The sequence below is a fragment of the Sinohyriopsis cumingii genome, chromosome 18 (assembly GCF_028554795.1).
Source record: "Sinohyriopsis cumingii isolate HCF-2022 chromosome 18, ASM2855479v2, whole genome shotgun sequence".
In the NCBI taxonomy this organism is placed as follows: Eukaryota; Metazoa; Mollusca; class Bivalvia; order Unionida; family Unionidae; genus Sinohyriopsis; species Sinohyriopsis cumingii.
The window spans coordinates 15,168,803-15,186,355 of NC_142978.1; the positions used below are offsets into that span (position 1 = coordinate 15,168,803).

General features: G+C 35.5%; 2 protein-coding genes across 3 annotated transcripts in view; one reads left to right on the top strand and one right to left on the bottom strand.

The window, feature by feature from the left end:
* The window catches only part of LOC149776135 (sperm-associated antigen 1-like), a 98,711-nt gene extending 95,105 nt beyond the window's left edge, over nucleotides 1–3,606 (bottom strand). Inside the window, exon 1 of one of the 2 annotated variants that reach the window (XM_089942404.1) lies at nucleotides 3,479–3,606. The gene's annotated coding sequence lies outside the window, so the exon portion shown is untranslated. The remainder of the gene's footprint in view (nucleotides 1–3,478) is intronic. The other variant, XM_089942405.1, reaches the window with a different exon arrangement.
* A 2,142-nt stretch (nucleotides 3,607–5,748) lies between these two features.
* The window catches only part of LOC149776136 (ATP-dependent RNA helicase DDX54-like), a 59,568-nt gene continuing 47,763 nt past the window's right edge, over nucleotides 5,749–17,553 (top strand). Inside the window, exons 1-2 of the mRNA XM_089942406.1 lie at nucleotides 5,749–5,993; nucleotides 9,951–10,089. Of these exons, the coding sequence (XP_089798532.1) occupies nucleotides 5,829–5,993; nucleotides 9,951–10,089 (304 nt within the window). The 5' untranslated portion in view covers nucleotides 5,749–5,828. The remainder of the gene's footprint in view (nucleotides 5,994–9,950; nucleotides 10,090–17,553) is intronic.

Here is a 17,553-nt window from a genome sequence, read left to right on the forward strand (position 1 = left end):
GTGTACACATGGGTGAGGTCGGATAGATATGTTGGACTAGAGTCCGACAGTGAAATGTAGCACAGAGAACAAATTTTGTGTTTGATTCTGGATCGAATGGATAGCAGTGTAGGGTACAGAGCAGTGGGGAAGTGTGCTCTGATCATGGTACTCCAAGTATAATCCGAGCAGCTATGTTTTGAACTTTTTGAAGTTTCTGGAGCAGATATTGAGATGAACCAGACAGAATTGAGTTACAATAGTCCAGTCTTGAAAGTACTAATGAACACACAAGTGTTTTAGTGGATATTTGCGAATTGAGCTGATGTGTCTTAGCTTAAGATATGCAGCCTTGCATATGTTCATGACATGTTGGTGCAATGTGAGAGTACTGTCCAGAGTAACACCTAGGTTTCATAATGATTGTGGGAATTTAATGTTGGTGTTGCTGATATTTATTGTTTGAGGTAAAGGATGTCAATGAGAAAGTCTTTGTATTGTGATCAGGATGGTCTCAGTTTTATCATCATTCATCTGCAGCTTGTTACATGTCATCCATGATTTCACATCAGAAATGCACCTCTCTACACCTTGGATGGTAGCATCAACTTCAGTTGGATGGCTAGATTTGTATATTTGGGTGTCATCAGCATATAATTGGTGAGACACTGGATGATGATCTATGACACTTGAGAGCAACCGAGTGTACAGAATGAAGAGAACAGGTCCAAGAACAGACCCCTGTGGAACACCACAACATAGATCAACTGGGCTGGAGCATATTCCATTTGCAGATACAATTTGTGTCCTGTTGACCAAGTAGGACTTGAACCACAGTAAGGCAGTATCATGAATGCCAAATACATGCTGGAGACGGTGAAGTACTATATCATGGTCTATTGTGTCAAATGCTGCAGACAAATCAAGGAGGGTGAGGACTGTAATCTTTCTGCTATCCAATGCGGAGAGAATGTCATTAACTACTTTTAGAAGAGTAGTTTCAGTACTGTGGCAAGGACAATATGCAGATTGTACATTGCTAAAAAGACTGAATTTAGATGAGATACAAGCTGGGATAGAACAACCTTTTCTAAGATTTTTGATATGAATGGGAGATTAGAAACTGGGCGGTAGTTCTTTAAATCGTTATGGTCTAGTGTTGGTTTCTTCAGTAGAGGCTTTACAATGGCAGCTTTGAAAAATGATGGGAATTCCCTGGATGAAAGAGAGGTATTAATAACATCAGTTAGTGATGGCAATATTGGATCAAAGCACTCAAGCAGCAGTGAAGTTGGAATTGGATCAAATTCACATGACTTTGGTGCACTCTTCATCAGGATTGTACGTACGAAATCCATAGAGACCGTTTCAAACGCTGCTAATGGTTGCCACTCAAATTCAGTATCCCAACTGTATGGTGATGACGAGTCAATTGAAATTGTGGTGTCAAGCTTATCTCTAAATGGTTTGTACTTTGTCACAGAAGAAATCTGAAAACATGTCCGGAAAGTCGACTGGAGAGAAGGTAGTTGGAAGTGGTGTAGATTTGTTCCTTGACATTAGCTTGTTAGTAATCTCGAAGAGCTCTTTGCAGCTGAAACTTTCCATGATCTTAGTAGTATAGTGGGCTGATTTCGCTGCATGGACTATATTTGTGAGATTCTTCTTAGCGGCTTCATAGATTTGCTTATGAATAGTGAGTCTGGTGGAAAGCCAAAGCCTCTGAGCTTAACAGCAGTCTCTTTTAGCAGTGCGAAGATGGTCCCTAACACTGCTATATCATGGAGAACACTTTTGAACTGATACTCTGCATTTGGTAGCTGGGGCATGTTTGTCAAGCAATGAATGCAGGCAGTTATCGAGTTGTTCTGTTGTAGGAGGTAAGCAAGTTGTTAGGTTAGCTTAGATGTTGTGCATTAGTTGGTTCTATTTATCATACGGAGGTTTCTCTTAGTAGCAGATAAAGGTGGAGGGTTAGGGACTGATACGTCAAGATGGCATATAATGCAGAGGTGATCTGATGCAAGGTCATGGGATACCAGGGAGGACCGTAGAATGTTATCATCAGGTCTATGAAGAATCCAGTCTAAAATGTGGCCATGTTTATGGGTGGGTTGGTTAACTGACTGTTTGAGGTTGAAAACATTAATGGAATCTATGAGTTTTGATGTATTTGGGTTTGTGGGACAGTCAAAGTGAAAACTGAAATCTCCAAGAATAATCAGATTGCCACCTATCGAATTTCCATAGTCCAGGAGTTTCAGAAACTGCTCCAAAAAGAGAGAGTCAGCCAGCTTGTTTTTTCTACTAGGAAGAGGGCAGTATAGGCAGAAAAAATGGACTGACCTTTGCTCCAGTGTGAGTGTGGTCTGGACTAGTACAAACGATGTGTGGTTGAAATTGAATGTTGTGGTGTGGTTAAGACGTTTTATCATGGAGTTCTTTGTGATGATAGCAATTCCACCTCTGCGAGAATTACAGGGAACGACTTGATGGAGTAACCAGTGGGTGTTAGATCCGCACACTTGGGCTCATCACCTGATGTTTTTAGCCATGTTTCTATCAGGAAAAATAAGTCAATATTCTGGTTGTTGATAAAATTAACTATTTCTGTGCGCTTTTCCGGTGGTCCTACTGACTGAGCATTGAATAATGCAATGAACAGAGGTATTTCTTGGATAGTTGACACAAAGGTTGATGAATTAATAGGGATTTGAATTAGGTTATCTAAATTAACGGTCGAAAGCAGATCTGAGAGTAAGCAGTATGCTTGATGTTTTGTGTACAATTGATATAATATATATATATATATATATATATATATATATATATATATATATATATATATATATATATATATATATATATATATATATCAATTGTACACAAAACATCAAGCATACTGCTTACTCTCAGATCTGCTTAAAAAAGCAGGCCTACCTCTCTTCCTTCCATCTTGAGTCAATTTGTCTGCCCAGTGGAAATGTTATTAAATTAGTCGCTAGCGGACTTTGTTGAATATATTTTTAAAAAAACAAATCCTTTCTTCCTTCAAGCTTTCACTAGGCTGGAAAAATGGTGAAATTTACGTAAAACGGCGGCATAGTGGCTTAAAACATTGCTAAGGTATGCCCAAGTCTTACATTGTAGGAATAAGGTTCACACTTCTGGAAGATCTTTCTAATTTTCTTGGACACACCTGTGAAAGGCATAAAGTCATTGAAATATAAAACAACATACCATGAAGGAAACTTATACTTAGTTTAAAGTGTAAACATATTTAACTTAATCCGATTTTCTACCAATTGTTTCTATTTTGCTGCGGTAATCAGGATAAACTTGTTTATCATCAAATGAGAAGACAGAATGAGAAAAGGCATGTTGTTTCGTGGTCAGGCCTGAAAGGAAAAAATAAGCACATTAGATCTTTTACAAATTTAGCTTTAAAAGAAGTATACTGTTTCCTAAATTAAGAACTTTACAAACATACATCAATTACCTAATTTATCTACAGTAAGAAACTGAAAGTAGCAGAAGAATTTCGTGCACTTTCGGTATCCATGCGAAAACTATCGTGCCAAACGAGTCAGTGACTGGCTCATGCAAAAATATTTAAAATGTATTAAAAAAATATTACTTTGTGCCAGCCCAGTCTAACTGACAACAAATTTCAGGTTCTACGTTTAGTCAGACTGGTTCTATAAAAATTATCATTTTGAAACGGAAAGAACGGCAATAAAAGCAGTACACGGTTTGTCACGACACACTAGTATTTGAAATCACCAGAAAAATGGATTGTCTCTACAAATCAACTTAGAAGAAAAAATGTCGTGACAATATTTCCAGCTGACCATTACCTTTCCTTCTTTTTATGGGGGGTAGGGGATTATTTATTTTGGTCACCCATAAGCTTATGTCGCACCAAAATATGTATCCATGGCACCTGGGTCTGTATAATACTTGTCTAACATTATCCTGTAGAGAACCATATAAAACAAAATAACATTTTCCTGTTAACAGAACTGAGACAAGCTGATTACAATTTAATTGGTTCTATTAACAGGAAAATAAAATTGGCAAATATAAATTTTATTCAAATTAGATACATGTTTACATGATAGAATACAAGGTCTATTTATCTTTATGTACCAGTTAAAAAATAATGTTCATTTAAGCATAACAACTACAGAAGGAAACAAGTTGTAAAGATTGCAAAGCAAAATTTAAATCAAAATTAAACCTGGGGAAAATAAAATTAAAGCTTAATTTCAGAAATAAAAAGGAACTTATAAATCCTATTCTAAGATGTAGTAGTTTTTATTGTTAATTGTTTTATATGCCTAAGAGTAAATTTTAATGTCAATTTCTTTATATGCCTAAAAGTAAATTTTATTGTTAATTGTTTTATATGCCTAAAAGTAAATTTTAATGTCAATTGCTTTATATGCCTAAAAGTTATTTTTTTTTGTTAATTGTTTTATATATCCTAGTCTGGCGAAAATAAGGAAATACCAGTTATCATATTGTAGGTAAAACCTTAACTAGAATCAAAAATGCAGCACATAAATACATCTTCTTAGAAATATAAATGCAGCATAAGTGCAGAACTAAAATGAAAAAGAAGAAGAGATTCTTTTCTTTCACTAGTTAGCATTGCTTCCAATTTCATCTTTATATAATGTTGGTTTCTTTAATTAAAATACTTCAGTCAATATGCTTGGAAGCTTCATGCTGACAACATAATAAGAATCAGGAGTAATTTTATGGTGTAGGTACCATACAGAGCTCCAAGACCAATTATGCACAACTTCACCCATGCTACAGCATGAAGCACTGGATTGTCTATTATGTATTTGTGCATGTGCTTCTCTATGCCACTGGCAACTCTTGTACAATAAAAGATATATTGTACAATTTTGAAATGATGTAAATGTCTATATGAAAAGAATCCAATTCACCTTTGTCAATTTACTGCTATAGTTACTAACTCCATTTATGTTCCTGGAATATTTAAGAATCATTTACTAGAGAGAATTCATTCATAATACTACTATTTCTTCGGGGTCAAGTTTGAATTAATGTTGCATATTCTTGCCCAGATGTCAAAATTATTGGCTTAATTATCACTGGACTTGTTAAGTTGTTACCACATCTGTGTATGTTGAGTTGTGTCAGAACATTATAGATATCTTGAGTCAAATAAATATGAGCTGTAAAACCATTAGTGCATTGTTTTCATTTGTTCTTATATTCTGTAGAATTAAAGGCTTTAAGTTAAATTTCAGTAAGAATATAGTAATTTTTTAACCATAAAATTAGATGACAAAATTATTATTAGATTATTATAATTTGTATCAATTAATGGTGTGTGAGAAATAAATTGAGTGAATACCATATGTACTTACATATAAGTTGAACCCAACTGTTATCACATAATACAGCACTAGATCTAAATTTGTACCATTTGTTATGAGCAATCAGTATAATAAACAAAAGTGCAAAAGCAGATCAAGGTCTATGTTGTTTGCAGTTGGACTTGACTTTAACATAATTATATGTTATGAAATATTACAGATAATAATTTTGATCAGATTTTGGGTGATATGTGGATCTTTTAGAATGATGATATTTATCTATACATTCCCAGACAGTTATAATCTTAAGAGGGTTGCAGTTTATCGTGAAATTATAAACTGGTCACTTGTCCCGGACATAGTCCCTAAATGTTTCCGGGACAGAAATGACGTTGGTAGTCGACTACACATAATTGTCTCTTCCAAATTAATGGCGGCGTCCATGCACACGTTTTGACATCTGAATTGAACAGCTAGTAAATCTTGGTTGTGGAAATGGCAAAGAAAATTAAAAAGAAATCGCTTGTAAAACACTCTGTTGGGACATTAAAGAAGAATAAATCATATAAACATTCAGAATTCAAAACTCAAAGAAAGGGGAAAAAGAAAGAAGAGCAGGAAGACACATCAGGATCTGAGTTTGAAGTTGTTCTTGACCAGGTGCTCTCTCTCTCTCTCTTTCTCTCTCTCTCTCTCTCTCTTGATAGATAGATAGATAGATAGATTGATCGATCGACCAAAACTTCACAAATTTAACTGAGGGAATGCAAAAAACATTAAAAATGATTGACATATACCTTTTCAACCTCGTAGTTTTCGTTTTCATTTTTTTTTGTTTAAATAATAACTGAATAAAATGGTACAATATTGGATGGGTCTGTTGACTTTCGAAACCACACAGTTACCAGATGGAGATGTTGTGCATCTTTGCGGTAGTGGCATCCTAATTTTTAGTTCATTTGTTTGTGCACTGGTAAAAATACGACTCAAAAATGTGTTGAAAACTCCTTGAGAAACAACTCTCCAGGGTTCACACAGACACACGAATGCCTCTGATATAGATTCAAGCTTCAATTTTGTAGCCTCAACATCAACAATGGAGATAGGGGTACAAATATTACGACTAATTGCATGTATAGATGGAGATAGTGATACAAATATTAGGACTAATTACATGTATAGATGGAGATAAGGGTACAAATATTAGGACTAATTACATGTATAGATGGAGATATGTGGAGATAGGGATACAAATATTAGGACTAATTACATGTATAGATGGAGATAGGAGTACAAATATTAGGACTAATTACATGTGTAGATGGAGATAGGGGTACAAATATTAGGACTAATTACATGTATAGATGGAGATAGGGGTACAAATATTAGGACTAATTACATGTATAGATGGAGATATATGGAGATAGGGATACAAATATTAGGACTAATTACATGTATAGATGGAGATAGGGGTACAAATATTAGGACTAATTACATGTATAGATGGAGATAGGAGTACAAATATTAGGACTAATTACATGTATAGATGGAGATATATGGAGATAGGGGTACAAATATTAGGACTAATTACATGTATAGATGGAGATAGGGGTACAAATATTAGGACTAATTATATGTATAGATGGAGATATATTTAGAGATAGGGGTACAAATATTAGGACTAATTACATGTACAGCTTCATACCTTGGATAACTCACTGAATTTTGGACCATCTCAAACACCCGTCATTTCATTTTCTTACTCAATGCTTGGATTTTCCTAGTGTTACCTTTTGTTTGTCATGTAAACTCAGTGCCTTGTGATGCAAAAACTGAACTTGGAACCAAAAGACATTTTCATAGTGAAATGAAGTTTGAGTAAACCTGTGCAGTGGATGTAATGTTATAAGAGTGATTTCAGGCATTAAATTATTAAATGATTATTTTTATGATGTGTATATTTACATAATAGCTTGCAAAGTAATTGAAGTCTGAAGAACTTTATTTGTGTTAATTTTGTGAGTGAATAGGTAAATAAATTGGTAAAATTTACACATCAATAAATATCCAACCATGGTCATGCAATCTTTATAATTCCAATTTACTTTCTTTCTGTCATCATATCAGCAGATTTCATCAAGAAAACATTTACATTTAAGTAGCTCGAAGTGCTTTTTGAATTCCAAAACATAACATTGTCCCATATATTTCTGACCTACATAATTACATTTTTTGGCTAAATCTTTATATCATATAATGTATAGACTTTGCTTTCTTTGAATTGTATATTTTTCTTAAATTCATTGTCCTATGATTTAAGGAAACAGACAGTCATAAAGTGGTATTTCCTAGATATGGCGATGTCTGCTGTTACAGGTTCACTATGATTTCACTTACAGTGTCAAACTAATTTTGTTAAGAAAAAAACACAAATATGGCAGTTTTATTTTTTTAGAAGGGGGTGGGTTGAAAGTACATTTCACAGATTCTATTTTTAAATACATATTTACATAATGATGTTTAAGTTTTGAAATAGAGGATGCCATTAGTTTTCATCATCAAATCAAGTGGTTGGCCTAATTGAAATAGGACAGTAATAACTTTCTCAGGAAAGGGTTATGGGTTAGTCATCTATTAAAACATAGCCTGTGAATGTCCAAGAGTTTGTCAGCGCAGTTGGTATCAACACCACATGCATTTTGACTCTGGCTACAACACAACACTGTCAAGACTACCTGGCTTTGGTGAGGGAACATCTCAAAAGTCATAAATTACTTTCACTCATATGTCTAAAAAATCATAGGGTGAAGTTTTTGCTTTTCTAACAAAAGAAGGCAAAGTTGACATTTTGTAGTCAACTTAGTCACCTACTTCACCAGGTAGCATAACCCCCTGCATCAGTGTACATGGATGGCTGCAAAAATATCTGATCTCAAAGAATTTTCTCACATTTAACATATTTTCTCATAGCCTACAAACTGGTTCTGATATATATAATGTATGTGTGTGTGTCTGGATGTTCCTATGATTTAAGTTTTCATTCATGGTAATTTCTCATTAACTTAATTTTTACTTACTTAAACACATTAGCAGACAGTTTGTCCAGGTTAGCAAAACAATCTTCATCAAATGGTCTCTTCACCACTCTACAACAGATTCCCTTTCTCGCTAAGGGGAAAGCATCTGGTCGACTTGTTTGTGACCAGGCTGAAGAGCTGACTTTCTTTTTATATTTCTAAAATCATGGACCTGAGAGTATAGGAAGTTTGACACATTCAGCTTCCAGTACAACCAGTGGTTTGCATATGACTTCCCACCATTCAGAATGTTACCTCAGTTATGCAAAAGTCAAGACGTGCATTGCCCATATCATTCTTATAGTCCCACTGTGGTACCAATGATCTTTAACACTCTTCCAGACCTATTGGTAGATGAACCCAGGTTTCTATGATACGAGAGGGTTCTTCTGCCTCCTACAACAGCTCACACATTTTCCACCTTGACACTTGACTCATCTCAATCAATCTACACACCAGAAATTTTTTGGGAGCTGGTTGCCAGGTGGAGAATTTTTGTGATTGGTGCAGTAGGAAACACATTGATCCTACCTGTCCCTCTGTAACTTCTGCTGCTGATTTTTTTGTTTGTTTTGGGATGTTCACTATTAGTATGATAATAATAATAATAATGACCTTATTTAAAGCATGTAACACAACTAGCTAAGAACTAATCTACCTTGAGGCCCTCATACAAAGGAATTTATTTATTTTAGCTGCATTTCTGAAGCCACTGGATATATTGGGTTTGGAAGAAGGAAATAGAGTGGGCATTTCTAATCTCAACTGGAATACTATTCCAGAGCAGAGTTCCAGAGTATTGGAAACTTTTTGTAAATAACTCAGTTGGTTTGGGAATTTTATTCTGTTTGGTAGACATGGATCGCGGGTGGAGAATAATACCAGGTAGCCTATACTGGAATAGTGATTGTAAATATTCAGGAGCACTATTATGGGATATCCTGTACATTAATTTGGCTTTTCTCAAACAGATTCGGTCTTTAATAGGTAATATTTTTAACTTCCCAGCTAAATTTTCCTTGCTTTCTTTCTGGATTGATATTGGCCCTAATGCTCTTTTTTGAAGATGTGCCAGCTTTGCTATGTTTTTATCATTTGAATTACCCCATACTGTATTACAGTAGTCTAAATAGGGTTGTATGTAACTCAGAGATCTCGGAAACGCTTAATTATGTGTATTTGGACGCCAGTTTTTGATCTAGGATGCAGAAAATCACTGAGGCAGGAGTCCCCCATACGCATGTAATAGGTGTGCAGCATGGGTGAAATCCTTAAAACACAGTGACTCACAATTTTCTGTATAAACTGCAATTGTTTGTAACCTTGGATACCTTCTCAGTTGGAACACTATAACGATATGCATCACGCAGTTTACCTCCTTTAATTGACTCGTGCATTGTACAGTGTCTACTTTCTTGAAACATCTGTTGGGTTTTATTCAGTTGGAGTTTACATTGATTTGGGTCAGTGTCCAAATCTGGTCATGCATCATGCATTGGATTGAATTGTTTGTAAATGTACCTTTTATGCCTATCCACAGGATAAAAGACTCCCATCTCGCCAGTCATATGAAGCAAGTGATGATGAAGAGGATGATGACAAAGAATATATGGACACAAGACAACTTGTTGCCAAGCAAAACAGAAAAAAGAAGAAGTCAGGTGGATTTCAGTCAATGGGTAAAATAAATCAGTATCTCTAATTTTTGTCCAAAGAATAAATTGACCTTTTTTTTGAAAAAAAAAAAAACGTATCTGCATTCTGTTCATAGAAATTTGGAGAACTTTGCAGAATATTAAGCATTTAGTAGTAAGAGCTTATTGGATATATGCCACTCCCACGATAACTCGCACCCCGATAACTCATGAACCTGCTTATAACACGGGGTCAGGCATGGATCCCATTTTTCAAACCAGAAAATACCAAAAAATTGGTCCCTATTTGTTGAACTTGAAGAAAAACGGTAGATAGGACCTGGAAACTTTAATCAACATTATGAAATGTTAACTTTTAATAAGAAGTCATATAATTTGTTACATTTTTTTTCCAAACTACATTCTTAGTACACCGCAATTAATGATATTCAAGGAAATTTCATTAAATGAAAATGTCACTTACCCCTAGTCAGTAAGGCAATACTTTAATAAATAAATACCAAATAATTTTTTATCAATTGAAATTTGTGTTCTAGTTCTTTCTATTAGTTCCTTTTAAGTGTTATCATCATAAATGCAATGTGTTCTCTTGTAATTAAACATAAAATGTTTCAATCTACTGTAGCAGCTATCCCGCGATCGTTTCTCTGAGAACCTAATAAGCCCCCACCGTGTTTTGATATCGGACAAGCGGAAGCATTTGTTGTATTGTTGCACTAAATAAAAATCGGTCCTCCTATTCTGTTATGTTAATTACATCTTTGGAATCAAATAAAGGAGGTGAAATAAAAAAATTTAAAAAAGGAATACAAGTCCTACATGCTTAAGAACCAGCGGTCCTTGTCAAATGTCAGGCAACTCATTTCATTGATCAATCGAACGCTGCTATAAACGTTACTATGTATGTAATCTAATTAAATTACCTTAAATTAGCCTACTCAATCTTAACTGTGATTATAGATAGCAATACAACCAAGCGAATTGAATACTTCATAAAATAAAGAGCTTTGTTTCACAGATACGAATTATTGTGGAGAAAACGTTTTTCAGAAAATTCATGAATTTGCACATGCATTATACTCAAGATGATAATTAGTTTCACTATTACTTGCAATGAAATCATGGCATCAATATTTTACTAAATGAGTAATACTAAATAAATGTTGCGCATTTTTTTATATAAAAAGGCATCTTGTTTGGTAGAGTATCAACAGTTAGTCTGGTTCCCTGCTTTGCAGAATCTTTGTTTTGCAAAATACTATTACACATCTCTCTGGGAACCAGACTAATCAATAAAACAAAAATCCATGACAAAACATGAAAGTTCTCACATACTGTGTTCAATGTTGAAACCAGTTAGAATCATGTCATCAATCTTTCCGATGTGGGACATTTTGAAAATAAATGTAATTTATAGGAAATAAGGAACAACTTCATCAGAAAAAGTGCTTTATTGACAATTATTCTCAATGTGATTGTAAAACGAGGATTCAGTCATTAAACAGCCCAGTTCCCCTCCCCCCAACCATGCGTTTCTCTTGCTGTCTATTGAATTTTGGGGGGAGGTAACTCGCACCCTTGCATATAGTGTAGTCTGTGTTTTTGGACCCCTGTATGCGTGAGTTATCGAGGGAGAGGTGTACATTGAAACCAGTCTTAACAGATACCTCCATGTTATGGATAACTGCCAATTTATAGATCCTTTTCTTACTTGTGAGAGTGACAGGTGTAAGGTGAAGTGGTTTGCATTTGCAGCATGCACAATGGAGAGAATGTTAGCATATCTCTATGCTACTTTCATGTCCTGTGACTGAAATTTTTTTACTGATGGAAATGGTACAAGTGCTTGTAAAATCAGACTGAATTAGTCCAAAGTACACTTACATTAGCAATTTTTAATATCGGAAAACAAATTCTCCCAGAATATGTTTTTGCAGACATCAGATCAGTTCTAGTTTCTGCTCTTTACACTACACATTGCTATATTGAACTGATATTATTCGTAAACCAGTCAAACTTTATGTCACTACCTGAATTGGCTTTTGTACAATCAAACATTTATGTGCCATTGACAATTTGACCTGCAAAATGACGTCAAGAGGATGCAAAATATGAGGGCAGTTTTGAACATCTAAGCCACCAGATTAAACAATTATTGCATCAGGTATGTTCGACAGTTTAATTGAGGAATGCATGAACCTAGCAACTGTTGCCGATGCCTTAACCACAACAAAAGAGAAAAGGCAAGACTGCAATTCATAACCTAAAGATTCCACTTTGCTATTGTAACTGTTACTGTTTTTGTGTTTTTACCCAATTTTTGACATGTAAGTTTATTTTCTTTATTCATTTGAATGCTTCTTCCTCAAATACATTACCTGGTCATAGGAGAACTACCCAGTTAACAAAAATATAGGCAAGTAACACAGCAAATAAACACAGTGCTTATCTGGGGCTCTGATCCAGCTTTGATATAAAAACTTTTAGATCCAGTTCACTGCTTCTTCCTCAAATACATTACCTAGTCATAATATTATAGGAGAACTATTACTATTACTACTACTACTGCTACTACTAGATTTAAAGCATAAAGATATCTGCCCACCTAGATGGCAGTTAGATTGAGTAATCTCCCCTTGATACTAGGATTGGTGACATTCTATGACTGCATTTTCTACTTCCACTCATACCAATTGTACAGTATCAGCCACCAGAAGAACAAGGTTTGTTCAGTTTCACGAATCCAGATTATACAGGCACTCTCACGAATCGGTTGACTACCCCAATGGCTTAGTGGTTTGAGTATCTGCCTTGGATGCAGGATGTCACAGGTTCAAACCCCAACCGAGTCATACCAAAGACTTATAAAAATGATACTAACATCCCATTCCCTCGCTAGGTGCTCAGCATTAAGAGGTTAATGTTAGGACTGGTTGGCCTGGTGTCAGAATAATGTGACTGGGTGGGGCATCATGCCACATGTCTGCGGCATGATGTCCCAGTGTTAGACGTCACTATAAACTGCCACACTGTAGACATCACAGTGATGTGACTGAATTTCTTTTAAAGCTACATTAAAAATCCAGATCACATGCACATGAATCAGTCTAACTCACATAGTGAGGCAAGGCATTCCCTTCTTATGATGCCCAGCTAAGAGATTTTACACTTTGTTTTCAAACCTTTGCTGCTCAAAGGGAGCCTGTGCTTAGTAACAGTTTGGAAGTCACAATATCTAACTCAGGACATTCCGTGAGTTTATTAAGCCAATATTCTCCTCCACCTACTTGCAGGTAGCATGAGATGTCAGCTTCAGAGATGACAAAACTTGCTCACAAGTCCCCTCACTATTATTAAATAATACTTGATGCATGAAGACACACTTTACAAGCACTGGCAGAAAACTTTTATATGGTAAATGGGTACCCTATGACTCATTTTCTTTTTACTGCACACCACCTGTATCAGCATGTCAATAGGGTGTAGGCTCCAATTCTTTGATGCTGAATTGGACAAGATATGCCCCAGTGACCTTTTGGACTCAGTATCACTTTCACATCACCTTCATTTGTTCAGGGTTCAAGGTCTAGTCTTTTTCACAACCATAGAATGTTCTGGAGGATAATTTGAGACCCACATCCTGGTCATTTTATTGTGTCTTAGGTTTTTATATAAGGTTATGGTAAACAAATATTATTCATTCCTATTTTGGTTCAGTCTGTGGAATCGTTTACTGTTGTGTTCAAGTATAATTTGAGAAGAATCATTTATTTAAATTATTCATTGGAATTACAAATCGCTCACAGGCCTTTTGGACTGAATCACTATTTTGGGATTATTGTGAATTAATTCAAAGACATTCTGGATTATATCATTGTGATAAATCAAGCTATTGGTACATCAGCACTTCCAATATTGGAATTCATTTGGAACACTCCACATTTGGACTTGTGATAGAACTTTCAGGATTTTTGGGATTTAATTCACAATACTGTAAGTTCCTCACAAATTTTTACTTTGTGACTTACAGAAATAAATTTATTTGTTGATCTTATTAAACTTGCTAGTTTCACTTCTTTGTGTCACTGCAGTCTTAATAATTTCTGGAAAGTACAGAAAACCAGAGAGATAATGACTATACAACTTTATCATTAATGTTTATACCGTATTTACCGTATGTTTTCGGACTGCAACAAATAATTACTTTTTTTATCGTCCGAATACATATCAAATTCTTTAATTAGGTGTATCGAAAACATACAGTTGAAGATAGAGTTATTCCCCCCCCATGTCTGTAACGAAGTTACCGTTAGCTCACATGACGACGTGCTGCCATGAAGTAAAACAAGTATTTTGTCAAGCACCACGGAAAGGATAATGAATGAAAAACAGGCATTACTTGCCTATTTTGTCGATGTGATACATGTCCATCCACCAGAAAACACAGCCATACATGTATTAGAGCCATGATTGTGTGCGTATTTTCCAAAAGAACCGCCATACTACTATATAATCTTGCAATCAACAGTTGAACCCTCTGCTAATCGGTGATCATTAAAATCTACATTACCAATGTGCGCAAGCTTAATTTCTGTGTAATTAAGATATTAATGCAAACAAAATAAAAAGATTTTGGAATTATAATTTTTAAGATATTTATGACAGAAACATTTTAGTATCGAGAGTAGAAATACCGGTACATGTATAATCGCTAATCTTAGAGCACCAAGGGTGAGAGGCTCCATATGGGGTGAGTCTTGTATGCATGCATAGGAAGGGTAAAAATAACAAGCAAGTTGCAATATACGAGTCCGCGTGATTAATATGTTGGTATTTTGTTTTTAAAAATAAAGGTGGTCTATTTGTTGTGGTTCTCTCTTTTTTTTCTCCCCACCTAGCCGGGGGTAGCTTCAAAATGAGTAGAGCTTGCTGACTCGAAACAATCAACTGCTCAAAGATTGTTTTGATGTACAGGTATGTCGGAGATTTCAAGGTGTCTAGGTGATAATTGTTAATAATAAAACTTGTGGGATTTCTTTGACATGTGTGTTTGGAAATAAAATGCAGCCATCTGGATTTCATTAAAAGAGCACACGATGTACCGAACATTTAGCACCCACAATCAGTATTTATCATCTACAAAGAGGTTTACTAACAACAGAACAATAACTATGTTTAAACCTTTGTATATAATGCCTCAGGGATAAGGGGTTTGTTTTGTTGCACAATTCCAATGAATTTTACTAATCCATACCGACTCTCCGATGTATTGTTTAATGATATATAGCAGGGGTCATGGTTTCTAATCAAAGCCATAACTGTCACACCTGTTTGAAGTGGTTTCGTGTGTAATAATGTCTACACTGACAACCAATCATATTTTTGTTAGCCAATCAGGCTATTAAAATATAAAGTATAAATAAAATACCCACCACTATCAAAAGTTTATATACTGGATAGCTGTCGTTGTGAAACATAATATTGTTAGTACTGTAATAATTTTGATGGATAAGTTTATCATACATTATGCAACAAGCGAGGAGGCACTGCCTAGTTCATGGAGGGACTCTCCCTTGCTGAAATCGTCTCCAAAGAGGCCAGTAGGCCGTCCACAGAAGTGACCTCGAATTAACGATTCTGAGGATGCATCACAAAAAGAACCGCCTATGAAGAAAGCTGCTCTAGATGACGAGTCTGATTATCTTGAACCCGAGAGTGCTCCACCCATTTCTGTATGTGGTCACTATAAACATTATACATTAAAGCAAAAGCAGGATATTGTTAACAATGCAAAATGTCTGGGAATTAGACCTACAGCAGAAAAATTCAAGATTCCGAAATCCATGGTGAGTACCTGGATGAAAATTGACTTTTCTGCCGATCTGAACTTGAACGGACATTTGCCTAAGTGTGGACGACCCATTTCATATGGACAAGCTATGGATAATAAGATAGCTCAATGGGTGCTCACTCAGTGTGACTTACAAATTCCAGTCAGTGTTGAGGGAATATGTATATATGCCAAGGAGCTTGTCTCAACAGAATTTCCGGAGAGCAAATTCCATGCCAGTCGTTCATGGGGAGAGAGTTTCATGAAAAGACATGACTTTATGCTCAGAAGCAGGACCTCTCTTGCCCAACATTTACCAAAGGATTTGGAAGAAAAGATTGCTTCATTCCATTTGTGATGGATAGACGTGAGGAGGACGAGTTTGACAGTAAGTTTATTATTAACATGGACGAGACACCAATGTACTTTGATCTTGTGCCAGGGAAAACGGTGGACAAAGAAGGAGCGAAAAGCATTCTGATTCGTACAACTGGTGCGGAGAAGGGACACATTACTGTCGTTTTAGCTGTTGCAGATTCTGGCGACGTATTACCTCCAATGATTATTTTCAAGGGAAAGAGACAGCTAGATCTGAAGGCACCAAAAAGGTGGATTATCGCAGTTCAAGAGAAAGCATGGATGGACAAAACGCTAATGCTGTGATGGATTGAAGAAATTTATTTGCCATTCACCAGAAGAGAGCGATCACTATTAGTTATGGACTCGTTCCAGGCTCACATCACTGATGACGTGAAGAAACAGTTGCGGTGCTGAAACGTTGTGCCAGCAATAATACCTGGAGGCTGCACATCCAAATTGCAACCTCTTGATGTGAGCATCAATAAACCTGTCAAGAGCTACCTCCGCCGCAGCTGGACAGAATACATCAGGGATGCTATGAATGCATTAATATTATCTAATGAAAGCAGCAATGGATGGATCAAGACAGCCAGCAAACAGACTGTATTGGACTGGGTTGTAAATGCCATGGACACATTGAAGGAAAGGCCCACAATGATAATTAAATCTTTCAAGGTGTGCGGCATCAGTGTCAATCTGAGCGGAAGTGAAAACGCGCTGATCAGAAATGACAAACAATTAAGCAATATGGTTGATGATAGTGCTACAGAATTTGAGGGCTTTTCGCCCGAGGACCTACAAAAGGCTATGGACAAGCTACTTGATATTGAATAATATATTTAAATATATTACAGCATTAACTCATATTTCTTTTCATTCTTTGATATTACTACTTATTGTGTATGGCTTAATATAACAATGTTTATCTATCTATCTATCTATCTGCATACATACATACATAAAAATATATACATACGATTAAAAAATTTAAATTATATTAGTTCATGGAAGTTCATGATCACAATAAATAATTGGCTACCAAATGAAGCGAATTTTGTATCAGTTAAATTAACGGTAAACACGCTGTGAATTTTACAATAAAACGAAGCAGCAGATCTTCTAGATTGTGTCCGAAAACATAAATTGTAGAAAAAATTATAGCAGAGCACGGTCCAAAAACTTACAAGGCATTTAAATATTATATTTTCCACACAAAAATGGTGTCCGAAAACAAACGGTATCTGAAAACATACGGTAAATATGGTAATTATTTTTTAGAGTATGCATATAATTATTGG